This window comes from Aplidium turbinatum, chromosome 1 (assembly GCF_918807975.1).
Source record: "Aplidium turbinatum chromosome 1, kaAplTurb1.1, whole genome shotgun sequence".
NCBI classification, from domain to species: Eukaryota; Metazoa; Chordata; class Ascidiacea; order Aplousobranchia; family Polyclinidae; genus Aplidium; species Aplidium turbinatum.
In genome coordinates, this window is record NC_137472.1 from 32,794,297 (window position 1) to 32,815,523 (window position 21,227).

Sequence of the window (21,227 nt, forward strand, 5' to 3'; positions counted from 1 at the left end):
AATACGCCACATAACTAATTAACTTCCACCGAACGAGGTCGTGTGGCTTCTTGCGTCACAATGCTCTGGACACGAGTTGAAAAACTTCTACACTAACGCTACTATTTTCTGTTGTGCAAAGTTTCACTAGGCTTTTTTCTTTAGGTTTATTTTTGCGAGTCATATGAGTGAAAGTGAATTTTCCCTGGGCCTTTTCTTTCTTACTGTAATACCAAAACTAAACAAATTTTGCTGCATCTTGCTGTAATAGCCTACTCGTATAATCTAATTTTGTAACCAACCTTGCCTTATCAATATTACTCGGAGATCAAGGCCAGACATTGTAACGTAAAACTTGAACTAAGTTGCGCGTGATTAGTGTGAAAGTACCGGTACTCCCATCGGTTCTTAGCGAATAATTCACCTTTGTTACGCTGATTCAATGTCACCAATCGTTGAAGCAACGTAAAAATCGAAAGTTTTCCTGCTTGAATGAAAGCTAAAGGATACAGTATTAACATTTTCTAGATGCGCGCTAGAGTACGCGGGAAATTATATATTCGCAACAATTGTTCGTGCTATGCAATGACGATTTCTACCGCTATTTCTCGGCGGACAAATATGACCGATCTAGATGGTACTTCCCGCGGACATCACATGCTGTGACGGCGGACATGACCGCCGTGTCCGCCGTGAATTTCGAGGCCTGATGTAATAATACCAAAAGTAGCGATACGCACGCTGTTACGTTAAATCACGTTAAATAACTCAGGGGGAAAAGTAAGTTAATTTTGGGTTGATTCAACGTTCGAGTCAGCACAAATCTATTTAATTTTCCTGGCGAGTTACATTGCGTAACCAGACAGCAAAAATCATCATTTTTACATTGATTCAACGTCTACAGACGTGAAGTCAATGCAAAAATAACGAAATTTTGCTGCCTGCGTAACAATGCCCAAGAAGAAATTTACGTTTGTTTTACATTAATTCGACATCTAGCGAACTTTGAATTATCATAAAATAACGTTAATAACCACGTACCGGTAACAAATTAATATCTCACTGCGAGAAGATTGCCTCGATTTACGTTTACGCTAACATAATTTCGGCACAATTGAGATACTGCGAGCAAACACGAGTCTGTTTGATAAAGAACTGGCTGTCAGAATAGGAATCATAAGACGCTGTATGGGAGGATGAAGCTGTCGCATCGTCACTGGAATACTTGAAGACGCAAAACTGCCCATTCATGAACGCGCAATGCCATATGATCAGAAGCATTATTTTTCTTTTCTGCTGAAGAACCGTTTTGTACTTATCCAATTTTGTACTACTTTTTTAACTTGACCCCGTAGCTTTTCTAATTCCGATTTGTTTCCGTCATAAAATTCTTTAGAAATTTTGCAAAACACCACACTAACTTTTCCTTCTGTTTGATAAAATCTATAGCAGGTAAATTCCACTTTTTAACTGTATCTTCTTTTACGATGATTTATATTCGCAACGACACCGGTAAACAATAAGCATTCGATGAAAGAATAACTTTTGCGTAACAATAAGCCGGTATTTATAAGGTTGCAAACTTTTTACAGTTCACAAGAGCATTGTCAGTGCTGCGTGATGCTCTGGGCGACCGCCGTGTGACACGCGATGAAGAAGCGCATAAAATTTCGTTTGATTAAACATTAAAGCATACGGCAATTGTCGCAGCAATCCGAGGTGTGTTGATTTGGCGACGGCAATGTTTTTGCCGTCGTAGATGGAATCACTCAACCAGCGTTCGATTAAAAACTTAAAGTAAGTGACTCTGATACCACACAACTTGTGCGGTAACTCGCCGCCAAACGCTTATAATCTGACTCTTGTGACGTCATATTACTATTCGACAAACAAGCGTAGAATTTTTGGTCGTTCGACAAGAAAGAAAAAATCGCAGCCCTGCACCTCAAGAACAAGTGGAAACGATGGTTGAACTCTTTGGGTGTGCGGCTGTACCGTGGAACGACGCAGTTCAAAGACAGAAGTCAAATTTGTCTCAAGTCAAGTCAAAGTCAAACTAAAATGAAACCGAGAATAGGAGTGAAAGCAAAAAATCGGCCACTTCCACTAGTGGGGACAAAACCGTTTTTGGATGAAAATGATGTTGAACTACTCAAACTAGCCTATAACTTGTACTAGCGCTTTTGGTTCTTTTTGGCTACTGATACGACAATTATTAGCTAGTTGTTTTTAACACATTTGTGTAACAATGGAAAACAGTGCTGAAATACCTTGATGGATTATGTACTGGTTCGGTTTCTTATCGATCTAATACTGCATACATTTATTTTTAGACTGAGTGAACATTATAAGTGAAATATATATAACTTAATTTAATCAAATATAGTTATTACTATCTGAATCCTTAACAGCATGTTTCACCTACACGGATCATCAGAAGGTTCTTATTCAAATAGAAAATTCAAATGATGATCCGTGTACGACAGGTGAAACAGGCTGTTAAGGATTCAGATAGTAATAACTATAGTTGATTTAATTCGCTCTGCTTTGCTCTTTTGCTTAGCATTGAGCACTGTTTGTAGTGTTAATAGTTTTCATTGTTTTATTACTTCATTTATGTGGTTTCGTTTATGAAGTATAAATACTAATTTTAGTACACATGAAACATAAAAACTTATTTGTATGTGAAGCAAAAAACAAACAAAAAGTAAGCTTACAGAATCCTCGTGATAACGATTGTCTTGATGTCTGTCTCCTATCATGGCACATATGCTGATTGTCATTTGTAAAACAGCAAATAAAAAGGTAGACATTGCGAGTGCCATTAAGGCAACAATCTAAAAAAGTAAATAATTATGACATGAACAAAAAGGATGTTACTTATAACACTGTTGTCAATTACATTAGATATTGAAAATAAAAACTACAATAAAAGCAAAAACGAATGTATGATAATGATAAAACACACATACGTACAATAAACAAAAACACAATGTGTCTTTTTAACAAAAAAAGTTTTACTATATTGAAATAAGTGTTTTAAATTCCATGAGCGGTGGTTCTTAAAATGGGAGGTGCGCTCCCCTGGGGGGCGTGAAGATTCTCTAAGGGGGCAAGAACGTGGTATGCTGTTGTACTAGTACTGATGATGATGATGTTCGCCCTTATGTACTAGTACTAGTGTGCTACTGTATTGTACAAGTTGTGAACAGAAATGCTGGTAACACCTTACTTTGTCACGATTATTGACTGGTAAGTGAAAATGTTACCTGATTTTAACTTTAGTTCTCAGCGCCTATTCTAGCTCATTTGTTTAGTCCATTTTTCGGTAGAATCAGTAACAATGGCTGTTTGTGACGTTATTTTGTGTGGCTTTCCTGCACTTGGACCCAGGGTTGCCATATTGGCTTATGTGAAGCCAAATATCCCATTTTTGGCTTGCAAATTTTTGTTTGGCTTTTTTTTGGCAAACTGTTATATATACTTGTATCGTTTACTCTTCTGGATCGGTTGATTTCCGTGGTAGTGGTTGATACTACTTGACTTCATTTCATGGGGTTTGGCAAAGCCTTGGGTTTGGATAGCTGGTAAACCTGGTTTGCAGGCAAGCCTTTTCATATTTTCAAGATATTCCACTCGCACCATGTTATTGGTGAGTCAACACACATTCCTTGATCGTTTAGACTGGATCACTGCATGAATGGAAAGGGTTGTTGGGACAGCTGTAAGAGACAGCTAGGTCACAGACAGTGTATCAAAATGAATCTTCTATTCTTCTATCAATACAATAATGCAAGTGCATGGGTAAAACTGAAGTGTTTCATTTTGTGGAATTGTTAGTTTTGCTTTGTTTGTGACTTGTTGCAACTGATTTTTTTCTTGTATACTACTGTGTATGGATGCTCTGTGATTCAACAAGATATACTGCAAGCCAGGGTCTGCTACTCTTCGGCGAGTCTGATTCGGTGAGTTCCCTATTCGGCGAGAGCCTTTTTCGGCGAGTTCTCTATTCGGCAATTTTTTGAAAATCCAACGACGCCTTCTGCAAATCCAACGATTGAATATTATTCAATATTCGAAACAATGTAAACACCAACTGTTAGGCTAATTAGGTTCTTTGAATTTTAAGTCACGATGTTAAAACGATGTAAAAACAGCAATTTCTGCTGGTCAAGTTAACTAGGCTATGGTACCTGATAATTTCCTTTCAATCCAAGCTGTAGGCCACACATTTGGTCAGCCTTTTCATTCTATTACCAAAATGTAAAAATGAACTGTGAAGGTTAACTGGGTTCTTGGAACAAATTTTTGCTGGTCAGGATAACTAGGCTACGGTACCCGATAGTAGGCCACACATTTATTGATCCAACTAATCATTTTAACTATTCAAAAGTACTAACTTATAGACATAAACATGACGAATTTTAATTTAATAGTTCAAACACTTTATTTTTTTCTGCACGATTTCAACGTTTAGCGACGTTAAAACGATGTAAAAACGGCAATGATAATTAGGCTACGGTACCCGATAATTTCCTTTCAAAAATTTCAAAAAGTCGCCGAATAGGGAACTCGCCAAATCGGACTAGTCAAATCGGACTCGCCGAAACGGGCCATTCCGGCAAGCCAAACCATGATTGTTATTAATTGTTCTTTGTTATTCATGTCATTGTTTTGAAGAAAAACTTGGCTTGGTAGTGTTTTAAAAAAATTGGCTTTTTCGTTAGTTGGGTTGTTTTGGTTTTGGCTGTCTGGTAACCCTGCTTGCACGTGTGAAGACACAAGCTCGGAACAAACTACACTGTGAACTTGACATGTAATTGTGTATAGTCTTCAAATAAGTCACAAATTAAACTGCTGGCTTCAAAAAAGCAGCTATATCCTTCTCATTAATAGTAATACGAAGAAAAGTACATTGTGTTCCACATAATCTTTTGATTGATGTATGATGGACAATAGAAATAAACTTGGTTTTAAAATCTTAAACAAGTAAAACTTATGTAATTCGACTTTGACTTATCAATGGGATAGACGACAAGTGGCTCCTCGTGCCCCATCCTGTAAATAACATCTGCAGTCTGCACCCAAGCAGATGCCAAACGAAACTTGTGAACCAAGAGCCTCCACCCGGACGGCACAGCTGCAAGGGGCAATGGACATTGGACAAGTTCAGACGCCCCACCATTCTGCAGCTCAACATAGAAGGCTACACAACAAGCAAGATCAAAGTTGTGGAGCAGCTTGCCCATACCAACCGGGCACTCGTCATCCTCCTCCAAGAGACCCACTGCATAACTGCAGATAGGCTAGCTATTCCCAACTACACGCTAGCCGAGTCTACCTTGAGCAGGAAGCACGGCATTGCCACGTTTGTGCATGAGAGCCTGAAGTGGACCTTTGTCGACCAATCTCTAATTGACGATGAGATTGAGTGGGTGTGCATTTGTATCTTAGACTACAACATCGTCAACATCTACAAGCCCCCACCCTCGCGAATGTTGCCACCATCCCTTCCAACGTTCCCCTCCCCCAGTCTCTACGCTGGCGATTTCAACTACCAGCACATCGACTGGGGCTACAACAATACAAGCAGCGACGGAGAATTGCTGGCTGACTGGGCCTCTACAAACCATCTTGCCCTCCTATTCAACCCAAAGAAACCAGCCAGTTTCCACTCCGGCCGCCGGGGAACAGGGACAAACCCTGACTTGGCCTTCGCGAGTGTCGACAGCTCTCTTCCAGACAGACGTGTGCTTGAGAAGTTCCCGCGATCCCAACACCGGCCGTCCCTCATCATCGCCCCAAAACTTGTGGCTCCTGTCCCGAGTTCACCGGTGAAGCGATGGTCTGCTGCAAAGTTACCATCACCTGAAACATGCAACGCAGACGAGGCATACCAGGACTTCTGCAATGCCATAATAACTGCAGCAAAGGCTACAATACCACAGGGCCATCGAACCAGCTATACACCATGCTGGGACTCTGAGTGTGAAGCTCTCTATCGCTCCTACCTAAGCACCACAAGTGGTGCTGCTTCTAACACCGCCGCCACCAGATTACTTGAGCGGCTAGACACAAAGAAGCTTGAGCGATGGAAAGAAGCTGTCCAAACCATCGACTTCTCACACTCAAGCCGCAAAGCATGGGGCATCATCAACAACCTCACTGTGTGCTCAGCAAACTCCCCTCGTCAGTGCCGTTCCTGCTAATGCCATCGCTTCCCAGCTAGTGCAGAACGGGGTCTACAAGACAAAGGACCGCAAGGCATCCCGCCTTGTTGCCAAGGAAGTATCTGCCCTTTGGCAGGAAACAATCTCTGGAGACTTCACCCCAGAAGAATTTGCCACCGCCCTCCGCCTACTGAAACCACACAAGTCTCCAGAGCCGGATAAGATCTGCCCTGAGCTTGTGCTCCATGCTGGCCATGCCCTAAAGTCCTGGTTACGTAGATTCCTCTCTTCCTGCCTGCACCACCTCACAATCCCAAAAATCTGGAGAAGAGCTTTAGTAGTTGCGATCACTAAGCCTCACAAGCCACCAGAGGACCCAAGGAGTTATCGTCCGATATCCCTCTGTGTTCCTTTCAAGATCCTCGAAAGACTGATCTACGTACGCGTCAACCCAATCATCGACCCGCTCCTTCTAAAAGAGCAAGCTGGGTTTCGGCGCGGAAAATCCACCGAATTGCAGACATTGTTGTATTTTAATTAGCATTAATTGGATTTTAATCATGAAATGCTGGCTGTATAACAGTGCGTCTGCACTGAATTGGTCGTCCAAGAATCTGCTGCACCACATCAGGCTATTCCACCAAAAAGGTGCTTTCTTGCATGAACCATACAAAAGTTTTCAAACGCATTTATTTAACTTTTCTGATAACAATTTAACTTACAAAGCAAGTTGACTTTCTTCTTACAGTTTCGATACCAAAATATCCAGCTCCGATAAACTGAAAAATATAGCAAACATTAACACATGTTATTGTTACAAGTACAATTGGAAATACCGATCCAACAAGAACTGGTGGACATTAAAGCAGATTATACAAATTTCAAAGTTGTATATTGTCGTGTAATTTGCGTTGTATGCTACAGTAGAAACTCCTGCCGTGTTCCACACATAATGCCTTCGCCCAACGCAACTGTTCAGTTGGTGCTCCCACTCTGCTTACTTGCTTGTTATGTTGAGGTGCGGTTCAGGTTGATAATCTTATTGTCTGAAGTACTAAGCTTACTTCATTTGTTTATATTTATTTAGATGATCCATTTAGTTTGTTAAAGCTAATATAAGCTTGCGTAATAAAGTATGTATTAGTTCAATTTAACAAACTAATTGAAGATGGATAGCAAGTTTATAAAGCCCAGTTTGTTCAGCGTTGATCTCAACTCTAGTCAAGCTAGTAAAGAGTGGAAACATTGGCATCGAACATTCGCGAATTTTCTTGCAGCATTTCCAGCTGAACCAGAAATCAGTGATGACAATAAACTGCGATGTTTGATCGCCCACGTTGATAAGGATGTTTACGATTATATCAGTGAATGTAATACTTATGAACTTGCAATAAGAACTTTAGAAAGATTATATGTGAAACCAAATAATCTCATATTTGCCAGACATTTGCTAATGATGTGCAAACAACAGGCAGAACAGTCACTAGATGATGACGTATTAAACTTGAAGCGGTTATCTCAAGATTGCAATTATAATAAAGCCGTAACCACAGAAGTTTGCCGCAATGAAGCAATTTGCGACACTTTTATATCAGGGATATTGTCTGCATCAATACGTCAAAGACTCTTGGAAAATATTAGAGAAGAGACCATAACCCTCGATACTATTTTTAATCAAGCTTGCTCATTAGATATTGCTCAGAAAAATTCTGATGCCTTTCTAGTTTTAAATCAACAGCAAACCTACTGCCAAGAAAACACATCAACATTTGCCAACGCGATACAGTGTTCTCAGAGAGAATAGGCTGAACAAGAGATTTCCTTGCGTGAAAGACTTCTGTTAAATGAAAGTTGTGCTGTAACTGACTTGAAGAAAAAATGCTCTCACTGTGGCTGTCCTGACAATCATGGAAGAGAAATTTGCCCTGCGAAGAACAGTAAGTGCTATAAGTGTGGTTATCTTGGTTACTATGTAAGAGAGTGTCATTCTCGTAGAAAACGAATTTCACAAAATCCGTCTAGTGCTTCTTTATTCTCCTTACATTCTGCTCCAAATAAAGTTAACTACACTGTGCGTATTTATTAATGGTGTTACTGCAAGAGCACTTGTGAACACGGGTTCTACCCTAAGTCATGTGAGCAAACATTTTGCTTTAAAGAATGCAATTCCTATCGAACCAGAGTTTAATGAAATTGGTGTGGCCGTGAATAAAAAAAATTTCACAAGAAGCGATGAATTTTCTACTGTTAAAGTTTGCTTTCAAAGACGTGAATACGATAAAGTGAAACTTATCAGGCTTGATAATTTGCTAACCGACGTTATTCTGGGGCAAGACTTCTTGGCTCAGCATAAGCGCGTACCGGTAAACATTAACTTTGGAGGTAGCGAAGCTCCTTTGTATCTAGGAGCACTAAAATGCGAGAAAACGGATATTTGTCCAAGATTGTTTCAACATTTATCGCCCAACTGTAAGCCAATTGTGACTAAGTCCAGAAAGCAGTCTGCTGCTAATGAAAGGTTTATAACTGAAACTATACAAAATGATCTTCAGCAAGGTGTAATTGAGCCAAGCACTGCACCATGGCGAGCTCAAGTCCTTGTGGTATCTGGAGAAAATCACAGGAAAAAAAATGTGCATTGATTACAGTCAAACTATCAATAAGTTTACGTTGTTAGACAGATATTCATTGCCTAACATGCAAAATTTGGTCAACAAGATTGCTCACTATTCTTTTTTTAGCACATTGGATCTGAAAAGTGCATACCATCAAGTTGAAATTCCTGTGGAAGATCGGCCTTATACAGCTTTTGAAGCCAATGGTAGATTGTATCAAAGCAAAAGACTATCGTTTGGATTAACAAATGCTGTACCTTGATTTCAAAGAATTGTTGACAACGGAATGGCCCGTTTCGGCGAGTCCGATTCGGCTAGTCCTATTCGGCTAGTTCCCTATTTGGCGAGAGCCTTATTCGGCGAGTGCCCTATTCGGCAAGTTTTTGAAAGGGAATTATCGGGTACCGTAGCCTAACTGTTTTTACATCGTTTTAACGTCGCTGAACGTGCAGAAAGGAATAAAAATAAAATGTTTGAACTATTAAATTAAAATTTGTCATGTCAGTTCAGTTGTTTTTATTTCTGACCATCATATCAAAAACAATACACGTCAACATAGCAAAAGTAGAAGCGACAAAACGCGAACGCTAAAACGTGCTTGAATTTGTCATGTCCGTTCAGTTGTTTTTAAGGTAGAAGCGACAAAACGCAAACGTTAAAACGTGCTTGTGACCGAAGTAAGTTATTGTGTTGAAAGAAATTTGGCACGGTCGCAACACCTTCAGAAAAATTTAAGATGTGAAGGGAAAATAAAAAAAAGGAAATGTTACAAAAAAAATCATGTTTATATCTATAAGTTAGTACTTTTGATTTTGAATAGTTAAAATGATTAGTTTGGATAAACAAACGTGTGGCCTACAGCTTGGATTGAAAGGAAATTATCGAGTACCGTAACCTAGTTATCCCTACCAGCAAAAATTTGTTCCAAGAACCCAGTTAGCCTAACAGTTCATTTTTACATTGTAGTAACAGAATGAAAAGGCTAACCAAATGTGTGGCCTATCGTTTTTTAACGTCGCTAAACGTTGAAATCGTGTAGAAAAGAGAACTTTGATGACTAGGATACGTTGCAAGCCTTAAAGCAGCCGGAGGCCATCATGGCAATGTCCGCTAAGTAGTGCTTGAATGACCGGACCACCTGTGCTACATCTTCCGTCGGCCAAGTTTGGCCGCCAGTTTCTTCTAGCCAATTATTTAATTTCGCAATAGAATGATCGTGGATTAAATGTCAAAAACATGTAGTATCAAAGAGTGACGCAGAATTAGGTCAGCGCATCATAGTTACTACTGTTGTATTGAATATATCCAGCTGCGATCACCAGCGCTGTAAGTCTTGTTTGCAATTCCCGATGTTTATTTTAACAAAGTGTTAATCCGAAGTGCTAATTTACATCGGCTGGTAATATTGTCGTTTTTATATCGATTCAATGTTGTCTGACATTGAACCATTGTTAAAAAGGAGAACTAGGTTAGTTGGCATTCGAGGGGAAAACATTTTTTGATCATATTTTGCAAAAATTATGCTTCTTTTAATGTCCTAATGTCCTTCACATCATTGAAATACTTATTTAGTTGACATCCGTGGGTAAAACACGCCTCTTCATAGTTGAGAACGCTGTGGGTTAGTGACTTCACACCCTCAATGGCGACATCATAACGGAATAAATGGTCAGGTTTTATGAAAGGTGGCATGCAGTTGAAACAATTTACTGAGCTGCGAGCAGTTAAAACAATTTAGGGTCGTTAGATAGTCCTGCAATGCCGGATTACAATCCCGATAAAGCATTTAATGCGTGGTACAACAATTCTATTGCAGGACGTCGCCCAGACTTCAACAACGCTAAGTGATCATTTTAACATTGTTGCAAGTTTAATGCTATTTACTTGTGCTATCGTTAATGTATTTTGGCCTCCAAGCACACAGATTTGGCCGCCGAGAAGGAGCTCTTGGTAGGCCACGATGGCTGCCGGAAAAAAACACGAGTTTTAAGGCCTGCGTTGAAACTGAGAAACTTTCACAAAAGCCCTTCGATACGTTGCATTTTTAAGATAATGTATTCAGACGTTGAATCAATGTACAAATGAACTGTTAGGCTAAATGGGTTCTTGGAACAAATCGAAGGGCTTCTGTGAATGTTTCCCAGTTTCAACGTATCCTAGTCAGCAAAGTTCTCTTTTCTACGCGCTTTCAACGTTTAGCGACGTTAAAACGATGTAAAAACGGCAATTTCTGCTGGTCGGGATAACTAGGCTACAGTACCCAATAATTTCCTTTCAATCCAAGCTGTAGGCCACACATTTGTTGATCCAAACTAATCATTTTAACTATTCAAAAGTACTAACTTACAGACATTAAACATGATTTAAACATGATTACAGACATTAAACATTTCTTAAACTTTTCTGAAGGTGTTGCAACCGTGCCAAATTTCTTTCAACTCAATAACTTACTTCGGTCACAAGCACGTTTTAACGTTCACGTTTTGTTGCTTCTACCTTTTTCTACACCTTTGCTATGTTGACGTGAATTGTTTTTGATATCATGATCAAAAATAAAAACAACTGAACTGCCATGACGAATTGAAGCACGTTTTAACGTTCGCGTTTTGTCGCTTCTACCTTTGCTATGTTGACGTGTATTGTTTTTGATATGATGGTCAGAAATAAAAACAACTCAACTGAACTGACATAACGAATTTTAATTTAATAGTTCAAACATTTTATTTTTATTCCTTTCTGCACGATTTCAATGTTTAACGATGTAAAAACGGCAATTATAATTAGGCTACGGTACCCGATAATTCCCTTTCAAAAACTCGCCGAATAGGGCACTCGCCGAATAGGGAACTCGCCGAATCGGATTAGCCGAATAGTAGCAGACCCTGTTGACAATATCATCGAGAGCAATGATTGTAAAGGCACATTCACTTGTTTGGACAATATTACCATGTGCAGTAAGACAAAGGAAGAACATGATGAAAACCTTCAGCATTTCCTAACAGTTGCAAACAAGTGCAATCTCACCTTCAATAATGACAAGTGCACCTACTCCACAGACAAGACCAACTTATTGGGGTATGAAATGAGTAATGGCAGTTTAAGCCCTGATCGCGATAGAGTGAAGTCGTTACTAGAAATGCCGGTTCCAACCTCAGCCAAAGAGCTACGACGAGTTATTGGTCTTATGGCATATTATGCTCGATGGATACCGCAATATTCGGACAAATAAAAACCACTTATTGATAGTAATAGGTTTCCCCTGAGTGATCAAGCTATCTCGTGTTTTAACGAACTTCGGCAAGTCTTGGCAGAAGCCACTTTGAAGGTAATAAATGAAAACTTGTCCTTTTCAGTCGAAACTGATGCCTCAGATATTGCGTTGTCCGCAATATTACATCAGGCGGGGAGTAGAGTGCATCAGTTGCCCCGATGTTGGAATTTTTGATCGGCCCTTGGTAATTTTGTTCCAAATAATGAAAAAACACAGGATGTGAAATATTTTGTCAATCGGAGTTGGTTAAGGGGGTCAACATCCAAGTCAAAGTTTGATGTTTAAAGCTATATTGTGAATATCCGTCGGTCACGTTGTGGAATTTCCCTGCAATCTGGCCATTGTACGTCACAATGGTTTATTGTCTTTGAACAATCAACAAACTAGTCGTTGTATAATATGCAGTTGAAATAACCGTTGTTTGATAATTTGATTCGTTTGCTGTTTAGTTAGAGTTATGCTTGCTTAATGGTTTGTCGAAGCTAGCTAGATAGAAGATAGATAGAAGCTTGAAGATAGATAACAGCAACGTAAATTAACTTTTATAAGACAGTCTTAACTTTTACATCGATTCAGTTGAGAGAAGTGACCATAGTAGCACAAATTCAACGTTTGACAATGTTGAATCGTTGTATAAATGATAAATTTGGTATATAACTACGTTGGTGTGAACTTTTAAGTTTGCTTTGAAATATGTGCATGTCTGAGCTTAGTTAACGACTTTACTAAAACTTAATTTGGTCTATGTAACGAGTTCACAGGCCTGGAGCATAGTCAGTAGTCAAGTGCTTCACTGACGTCCAATTCTCTAATTTTAATGACATCATTTCAACATTTCCACCTCTTATATTTTGTTTTATGTACACACTGATTTACGATTTAAACAGCCTGAGAAGCTGTTCTTACACATAACCATAATATGGAAGTTACAGTGTAACTGTGTATTTATTCCACTTTTCTTTCCTTACCTTGCTGTACATACTGTGATAACGGATGCGTTAATTTTCCAAAATTTTGAGTTCACTGTTGACCCCCTTAATGAAGTTCAAATTCAATAAAATTTTGGCTATGACGTTTTTTGGTGAATAGGAACAAAACTACCAAGGGCCGAGTTGAATTTCCATTTTTTTAAAAATAAAGTGGCAACTGATGCACTCTAGCGGGGAGGCCTGTGGCGTTTTTTTCTCGGACCTTGAAAAGCGATATTCCAGTATCGAAAAAGAAGCTACTGCCATAATAGAAGCAGTTCGAAAGTGGTCACATTTCCTTTTAGGCAGACATTTTACTTTGATCACTGATCAAATTCAGTTGCTTTTACGTTCGACCACAGAAGAAGAGGAAAAGTAAAAAACAACAAGATAATGCGTTGGCGAGTCGAATTGGCACAGTATCATATTTGTATGATATCGTGTATCACAAAGGCAAACTTAACGTGGCATCTGATGCTTTATCTCGTGCGTATTGTGCCAGTACGACTAGGAACACATTGAAAGAAATTCATGAAAATTTGTGTCATCCAGGAGTTGTGACAATCATAGAATGCAACATTTTGTAAGAACAATGAATTTGCCATACTCGATAGATGATGTGAAAAGATTGGTCACAAATTGCAAAGTTCGTTGCGAAGTGAAGCCAAGGTTTTACAAACTTCCAAAAGCTACATTGATTAAGGCAACGCAACCATTTGAACGGTTGAGTATTGAGTATTGACTTTAAAGGACCATTGCCGTCAAATGCTAAAAATCATTTCTTTTTAACTGTTGTTGATGAATTTCGCGTTTTCCCTTTGTTTATCCTTGTAGTAACACTACTTCTCATACTGTATGTATTACTTGTTTAAAATCTTTGTTCAACATGTTTAGTATGCCAGCCGTAGTGCATAGTGATAACGCAAATGAAACACCTCACAAAAGACGTTTCAATTTTCCACGACGCTCAACTTTTGGAATATGTGTACCTTTGTGGTTGACTGAAGAAGACAAGATACTGGTGAAACGTTTTGTACGTAACAAGTACGATCCACTAGTGGACGAGGTTCAACTTGTGAATGCAAATCCAAACTATGCTGTGGTAAAGTTCCCAAACGGAAGGGAAGCAACTGTATCTGGCAGAGACTTGGCAGCGCCAGGACGAGACTTTGAAGACCCCGTCAACTCTGCTGAATTGGAGAAATCGAATGAAGTGAACTCCAGAATTAGAAATGTTTCTAATGACGTCAAACGAGAAATTACCTGTGAGAGGAGCTCTGCAGACGATGGTGCGGTTAATAACACTCAACCATTGAACCTAATGTTGAATTGCAAACACAAAAAAACTGGCGTTCTGTTCGTATAATGCCTTTGGCCAACGCAACTGTTTAGTTGGCGCTCCCACTCTGTTTACTTGCTTGTTATGTTGAGGTGCGGTTCAGGTTGATAATCTTATTGTCTGAAGTACGGTAGGCTACTAAGCTTAATTCATTTGTATATATTTATTTAGATGTTCCATTTAGTTTGTTAAAGCTAATATAAGCTTGCGTAATAAAGTATGTATTAGTTCACAACATATATTCAGAATATTGATATATTAGAAAAACAAACAAGGTAGATACGGTAAAACCTTAAGGGAGATCACTGTAGTGTACACTAGGGTGCATCAGCTGCCCCATATTTTTGAAAAATATTAACATTGCATTTCTTCTACTGCCTAAACTGTTAGACTGGGTGAGAAAATCAGTGTGTGAAAATGCTATAAAGTTTCGTGAACATTTAGGTATGCCACATGGCCCTAATGTTATTGAACGGTAACTCTTGTGCAATTTAACCTCTTTTAACTCAAAAAGTCACGTTCTAGTTAACAACTCTGAATTTAGTGCCACTATAGTATGCGTGTACGAAACAATATTTTATACTAATTGATATTTAGAATATCATAATGATTGGGTTCCGTCCTGTATAGCAGGGTAGGATGCAAAATCATGCAATGCACAAACATTCACGGTCTTGGGTAGCTAAATTAGGCTCTAAATAATCTAGTGTTCCAGTAAGCTTAGTTTAAGAATATATATGATCTTGGCCATCCAACGTGCCTTTAAAGCACCCGGCCTCATGAAATTGACTAGTTGATTTGGATCAAGGTAGCCCAAGTACAAATGAATAAATTCTTTATACATAGTCACTGGCGCCGACTTACGGGGTTACGGGGTGGCCACGCCACCCCGTAACCGCTGTGGCGGGGTGGCAGCCACCCCGTTTAGGTTACATTACTTGCTGCAAATAAATGTAATTTAAACGGACGTTTAAATCTTTTTTTGATCATTGGTTTTCGCTTCAAGTCAACGTAAAGCAAGAGGTGAACCAATACAGTATAGTATTGCGAAGAAAATGATTGTTTTTTACGCAACACGTGGCTACGAGTTTTTTCCTTGTTGTTGCGATCGTTTTATTTGTTACTTGTCATAAGTCATTGTTACATTTGTTAGGTTTACAATGGGATTTATTAATCAATAAAATACGATCTTTCCATTGCGTCCTTCAAAAATATTTTTTGAAAATTTTTAAACTGCTCATAATATCGCTATAAATTATGCCAGCTATAAAATACTTGGAAATAAAATTATCTCGATGATTGATAGCTTCACCCCCTAATTGAATATCTATTTTCAAATTTCATTAAAAATGTGCAATTTTCGAAACTTTTTAAGTTTTATTTAAAACGTGCACTTAGTAAAGTAGCAGTTTTAACGTTCTGCAAATTTACACGTTTATATGATTCTATTCGAGGAAAGCTACACCCCCTGCCAATTCCCAATAATAAAAGCAACCTTTTTCAATTGCTCAAGATTTTGCATTTTGAATTATTTTCCGATTTCAATTATTATTGGACTGTACTGTCATCTACTTCATGCTTTAATTTCTACTTTGTTATCTACTTCATGCAGTAATATTACGTGTCAATGCGTGACAAACTGTGAGGCAGGAATTTATTGGTCTGACATAGGAGTTGCTTGTTACATCATAAAAAAAATTACGAAAAGTCGTCCTGTAAAAGTCTGAGGCGGGAATTTATTGGTCTGACATAGGAGTTGCTTGTTGCATCATAAAAAAAATTACGAAAAGTCGTCCAGTAAAAGTATTCTGCTTAAAGATGCCACCGAAAAAGCGTTCAAAATTGCAGCCCTCCATTGAGTCATTTTTTGTTGCGTCTAGTCAGGATTTCAGCCAGCATGAAAGTGATCAAACGCCTGAACGAAACGAAAGTGTGCCACTGCCAAAAGGCGTTAGCACGAGCAGGATAATCGCTGTTGAAGGGAGAAGCTATCAAAAATCGTGGGGAGCGAATTCCCGTGGCTACATTACGATAGATGCAAAGGTAGAGCATTCTGTCTGATTTGCAACTGCTTGATCTATTTGAAAGCAATGAAACAATTTCATTAATGCTTCCAAACGTGGTCTGCATTGTGAAAATATACTTATCGTTGCCTTCCACCACCTGCAAGGCGGAGCGATCGTTTAGTGCACTCAGGTGCATAAAAACTACTTGCGATCTACCATGACAACTTGACCAGTTGATTAACAGTTAGATTGACAGAGCTGCTGTTCGCAAAAATACTTTTGCCAAATGTTAATTGTCAGAGCAGCAACGCAACAATAAAATTCACGACATACCTCCTGTGCTTTGTTTTAAAGTTGCTTTGTAAATTATCGAGCTACAAATCAGGTGTGAAAAGACAATTGCATCTACGAAACACGCTTAGTAAAAATCAAACAAAAACATGCAGTTTGAAAGTGTTTAGGTTGCCATATTGTGCTATCCGCCACCCCGTGCAAAAATAAAAGTCGGCGCCTATGTACAATTGTACATAGTTATCACGTTTAAACTTCTCCTGCGCTCTGCATAACCTGAGAACATCTTCTTTCAGCTGTAATACTTTCGCTTCTTCATCAAAACTAGATATGTCCAATCTAGCTAGTTTTTCAGCCGAGCAACGTGGAATCATTCCCCAGTTTTTGCGTAGTCTTACAAACAACATCACATGAGGGGATTTTGATGTCTCTATTTTTAGCTCATTGAAAACATGAGTGATCACCACTTCACCTATGTGGTGCCTGCATCCAGACCATAAAATCGGTCGATCCAACTGCTGCTGCAGGCTGATACATGCTGCCAATACATGTCCAGTGTTACTTGAAGTGGTATCAAACACTAAATTTACAACACACTTCGAACAGTTCCATTGTTTAATCAAATCAGCTGAAACTTTTGCAACTATTTCACCCGTTTTACGGTCTGTTCCAGGTTCATAACTAGGGATGCTCAGAATTTTCATTTCCTTTGTAGTGCCAGCTGCTATAACTACTCGCTCCTTTTTCTTATTTATATAAGTTAGTTTGTATTGCAGCTTCGAATCCCAATGGAGGGATACGGAATGGCCCGATTCGGTGAGTCCGATTCGGTGAGTTCCCTATTCGGTGAGAGCCTTTTTCGGTGAGAGCCCTATTTGGTGAGTTTTTTTTTTTAATTATTGCGCGCCGTAGCCTAATTATCATTGCCGTTATGGGGGTTAGGGGATAGAGGTTAGGGTTTGGGGTTTGGGTTTTTGGTGGTTTGGGGTTTTGGGTTTTTTTGGGGGTTTTGGGTTTTTTGGGAGTTTTTTTTTTTTGGGAGTTTGGGGTTTGGGTTTTTGGGTTTGAGGTTAGGGGGTTAGGGGTTTTAATTAGGTTACAGTACCCGATAATTTTCAAAAAAATCACCGAAAAAGGCTCTCACCGAATCGGACTCACCGAATAGTAGCAGACCCGGAGGGATAACAGTTTTGGTGGATTCCATTTTTCTTTCACAGAACTTGCTATTTCTTTTTCCACCTTTCGTCTGGTGCGATCCGCTGAAAAATATGATGTCACTACCTTCGATGTGTCACCTCCAACTTCTTCTATAAAAACTTCATATGCAACCAGCTGAGCTGGGATCATTTTCATGCGTGTCGCAAGAGGTACTAGCTTTTGGGACTGTAAAATATAATGAGGTATAAATGCCTGTGTACCTGCTACCTTTGTGGCTTCGCCTAGCCTTTGCTTGATCGGACGAGGTACATGTATTTTCACTTTCACTATCGTCTAAGACTGCTGTGCTGGTGTTTGCACTCATATCAGAAAGTGGTTTTTCATGACGTCGAGTCTCTCTCAGCCTCCTTGCGTGCTTGGCAGCGCTGAACCAAATAAGCTTGTTTCTGATTACACGACCCAAAAGTGGCTACTCTTATTGCAATCAAAAAGATTAATGATTTTGTTACAGGCATAAAGTTCGGTGACCATTGGAAAGTTGGCTTTATATTAAAATGGAAAGATTTTTGATAGAACAATTTTAGAAGCCTGAAATTTAGTTCGATTGGTTTTGGCTCCATCTTCAATGTGATACAGCATGCAACGTAATACTTGCATGCCATAGACGATGGCAGTTTGCTTCAGCTGTAATTTCTGCATCATTAAGTTCAGACAGTCCTTCACCTACACCAAAAATGTTTGAACATTGTCGAGTTTTTGGTGTTTGGGTGGGTGATTTCACACCTGTTCCACTTGTCTTCAACAGAGTTAGTGGTGAAATTGACTCATCCAAAGACATATTTATATATTAAATTTACTTCAATCACTGTTAGTTAAAAATTCATCTGATATCACAATAAAAGCAATTTTAAGCAACAGAAAATGCTGAAAGGATGTTGAAACTGGTATCTACCATACCTGAACCTATCCTATTTTGCACTATATCATATAATATAACAACGAAAATCAGCGATATTACCTTAGTACAGTTTATCTGAGCACCTAGCAATTTAATTGCACACAGTTACTGGATCAGGGTTGCCAGATTAGAATTTGATGTTCTGCCAAAGTTTCCAAAAATCTTACAAAATCATCTTTAATCTGCCAAACCAATTATGCTTAGTTTACCTCTAAGATAAACTGAAATGAAACCCAGTAAAATGAACTAATATGCTTTTCATTTTTAGATTTCATAGTTACTTTGTTAAAAGCAAACGATTACAACCGAAACATAACCACCATTTACTTCACAAACAACAAGATAGAACCACAATTTTGTCACAAATTCAATGGAATTCAACAAATCTTATGAGTTTTATAAATCTGCCAAACTTAAAAATTCTGCCAACTCAAAATTTCGCTGCCAAACAGCTTACAAAATTTCTCAAATTTTGCAATAAAATCTGCTAAGTGGCAACCCTGTATGGCCTGTACTGGATCAATGTTTATGTTCTGTGTGGCATACCTAAACGTTGGAAGAATTAAGTAATTTTTTACCACACATTCTAATTCATATAACTATAGCCCATAGGCGCCTAACTATTTTTTTGGCCGTGGGGGCGAAAGCATGTTTCATCAGCAGCAACGTAACTTCAGCGAAATGTCACGCAGATGGATGACGTAATTACAGTATGTCGTCACACTAGGATTGCTTTTATTGCCACACTCGGAGTTATCACTACGTTCGACCTACCGTTAATTATTATAAACAAAACTCGACCAAACCACATGCTATGCGTCTGCGTTGGCTAGCGGTTGATGGACTGCGACTCTTTAAGCTAAGCACAACATAAAGTTTAGCAACGAACTAGATTTATAAGCATGAAACAAGAGACAAAAAGGTTTACTAAAAGGTACACTGTAAATGGAATGAAAATACTAACTTGATCATACGCTTGAAAATATACCTGTTGAAAGCAAAATCATTCATGTTTACATCAATTCAACAGCACGTCACCTTGAATAAATTTAAAAGTTGCTGACATCCGTAAACAGCGCTTGAAAAATAGTTACGGAGAGACGTTTGATTAAGTTTTCGACTTGACATTGCTCCCTTTTCACTACAATATCGCAACTTATCGCTGACCAGCTGACCTGCTTTCAAGTTTCAATTCGCTGTAATACGCCCGTTTTCGTGTTGAAGATGAAACAAAAGATGCGCTTATTCCCCCGCCTTTGATCGGGTTTCTATGGCAACGGTCGTGTATGCGCCGTGCAGTTTGTGCGAGTCCGTTGTTGTGTTGATTATGCCACGTGTGCGCAATGCGGTTTGTACCAGCCCTTGTTACGTTGGTTAGTGGTTACCTCAGGCCCCGAGACTTCAAGTTCATTTTCACAGCAAGCGATTCACTGCCGCGACAATTCTCTGCAGAGGTTTCGACTTTCGAAAGCGACACCGAGTCTGTTTGCAAACGCATAAAGCTAAACGCACGCTGCGTCAACGTAGCAAATTATGTTGTTTTTGGGTGCATTTAACATCTGATGACATTGAATTGACGCAAAATGGTAGATTTTTGCTATGTCTCAGGCAGCAAAATCAGTCATTTTTACATTGATTCAACGTCTGCAGACGTTAAATCAATGTAAAATGACATATTTTTTGTCTGGGGTGGGATTGTAGCATCGCTACTCATTCTAGTGATTATTTATCGCGAAGCCGTTGCGGTTTGCATTTAAAAATGTTTTCCTGCTGCCGATCGCTAGTTCATCTGTTGTTTTATGTATCAATGCAGCATAAAAAGTTGCTCCCACGCAGAAATATGCGTGGGGGCCTGGCCCCCACGGCTTAGGCGCCTATGCTATAGCCTAACAATTTAAACAATAGAAGAAATAAAAATTGCATGGTCGGGGCTCCTGATGCACCCTAGTGTACACTGTACTGTACATATACGAAATGGCTCGTTTCGGTGAGTCCGATTTGGTGAGTTCTCTATTCGGTGAGAGCCTTTTTCGGAGAGTTCTCTATTCGGTGATTTTTTGAAATTTTTTTTTTAATTATCATTGCCGTTTTAGGGTTAGGGTCTTATTTCAACGTTCAGCGACGTTAAAACGATGTAAAAGCGGCAATGATAATTAGGCTACGGTACCCGATAATTTTTAAAAAAAACTCAAAAAAATCACCGAACAAGAAACTCCCCGAAAAAGGCTCTCACCGAATAGTAGCAGACCCGTACAATCGTACATATACCATACTGCACAACTAGGGATGGGCAATTCAGAATACCGAATCCAGAAGGATTCGGATCCTAAACTATCTGAATCCAAAACAGCAATAAAACCGGGTAATAAGATTCGGTTTTAAAGATATGCATAAGTCTTGTACTGTGCAAGCTGTCAGCTTGAGACAAAGTGTGGTTTACTCACTTTTTTTGCACTGACACCATCCGCAGTT

The 21,227-nt window shown here is 39.1% G+C and overlaps 1 protein-coding gene across 1 annotated transcript in view; it reads right to left on the bottom strand.

Moving 5' to 3' along the window:
* Positions 1-21,227, bottom strand: part of LOC145768492 (uncharacterized) — a 46,982-nt gene that overhangs the window by 14,087 nt on the left and 11,668 nt on the right. The window contains exons 4-5 of the mRNA XM_082579999.1: positions 6,872-6,928; positions 2,697-2,816 (exon numbers count right to left, since the gene is read on the bottom strand). Coding sequence (XP_082436125.1) covers positions 2,697-2,816; positions 6,872-6,928 — 177 coding nt within the window. The remainder of the gene's footprint in view (positions 1-2,696; positions 2,817-6,871; positions 6,929-21,227) is intronic.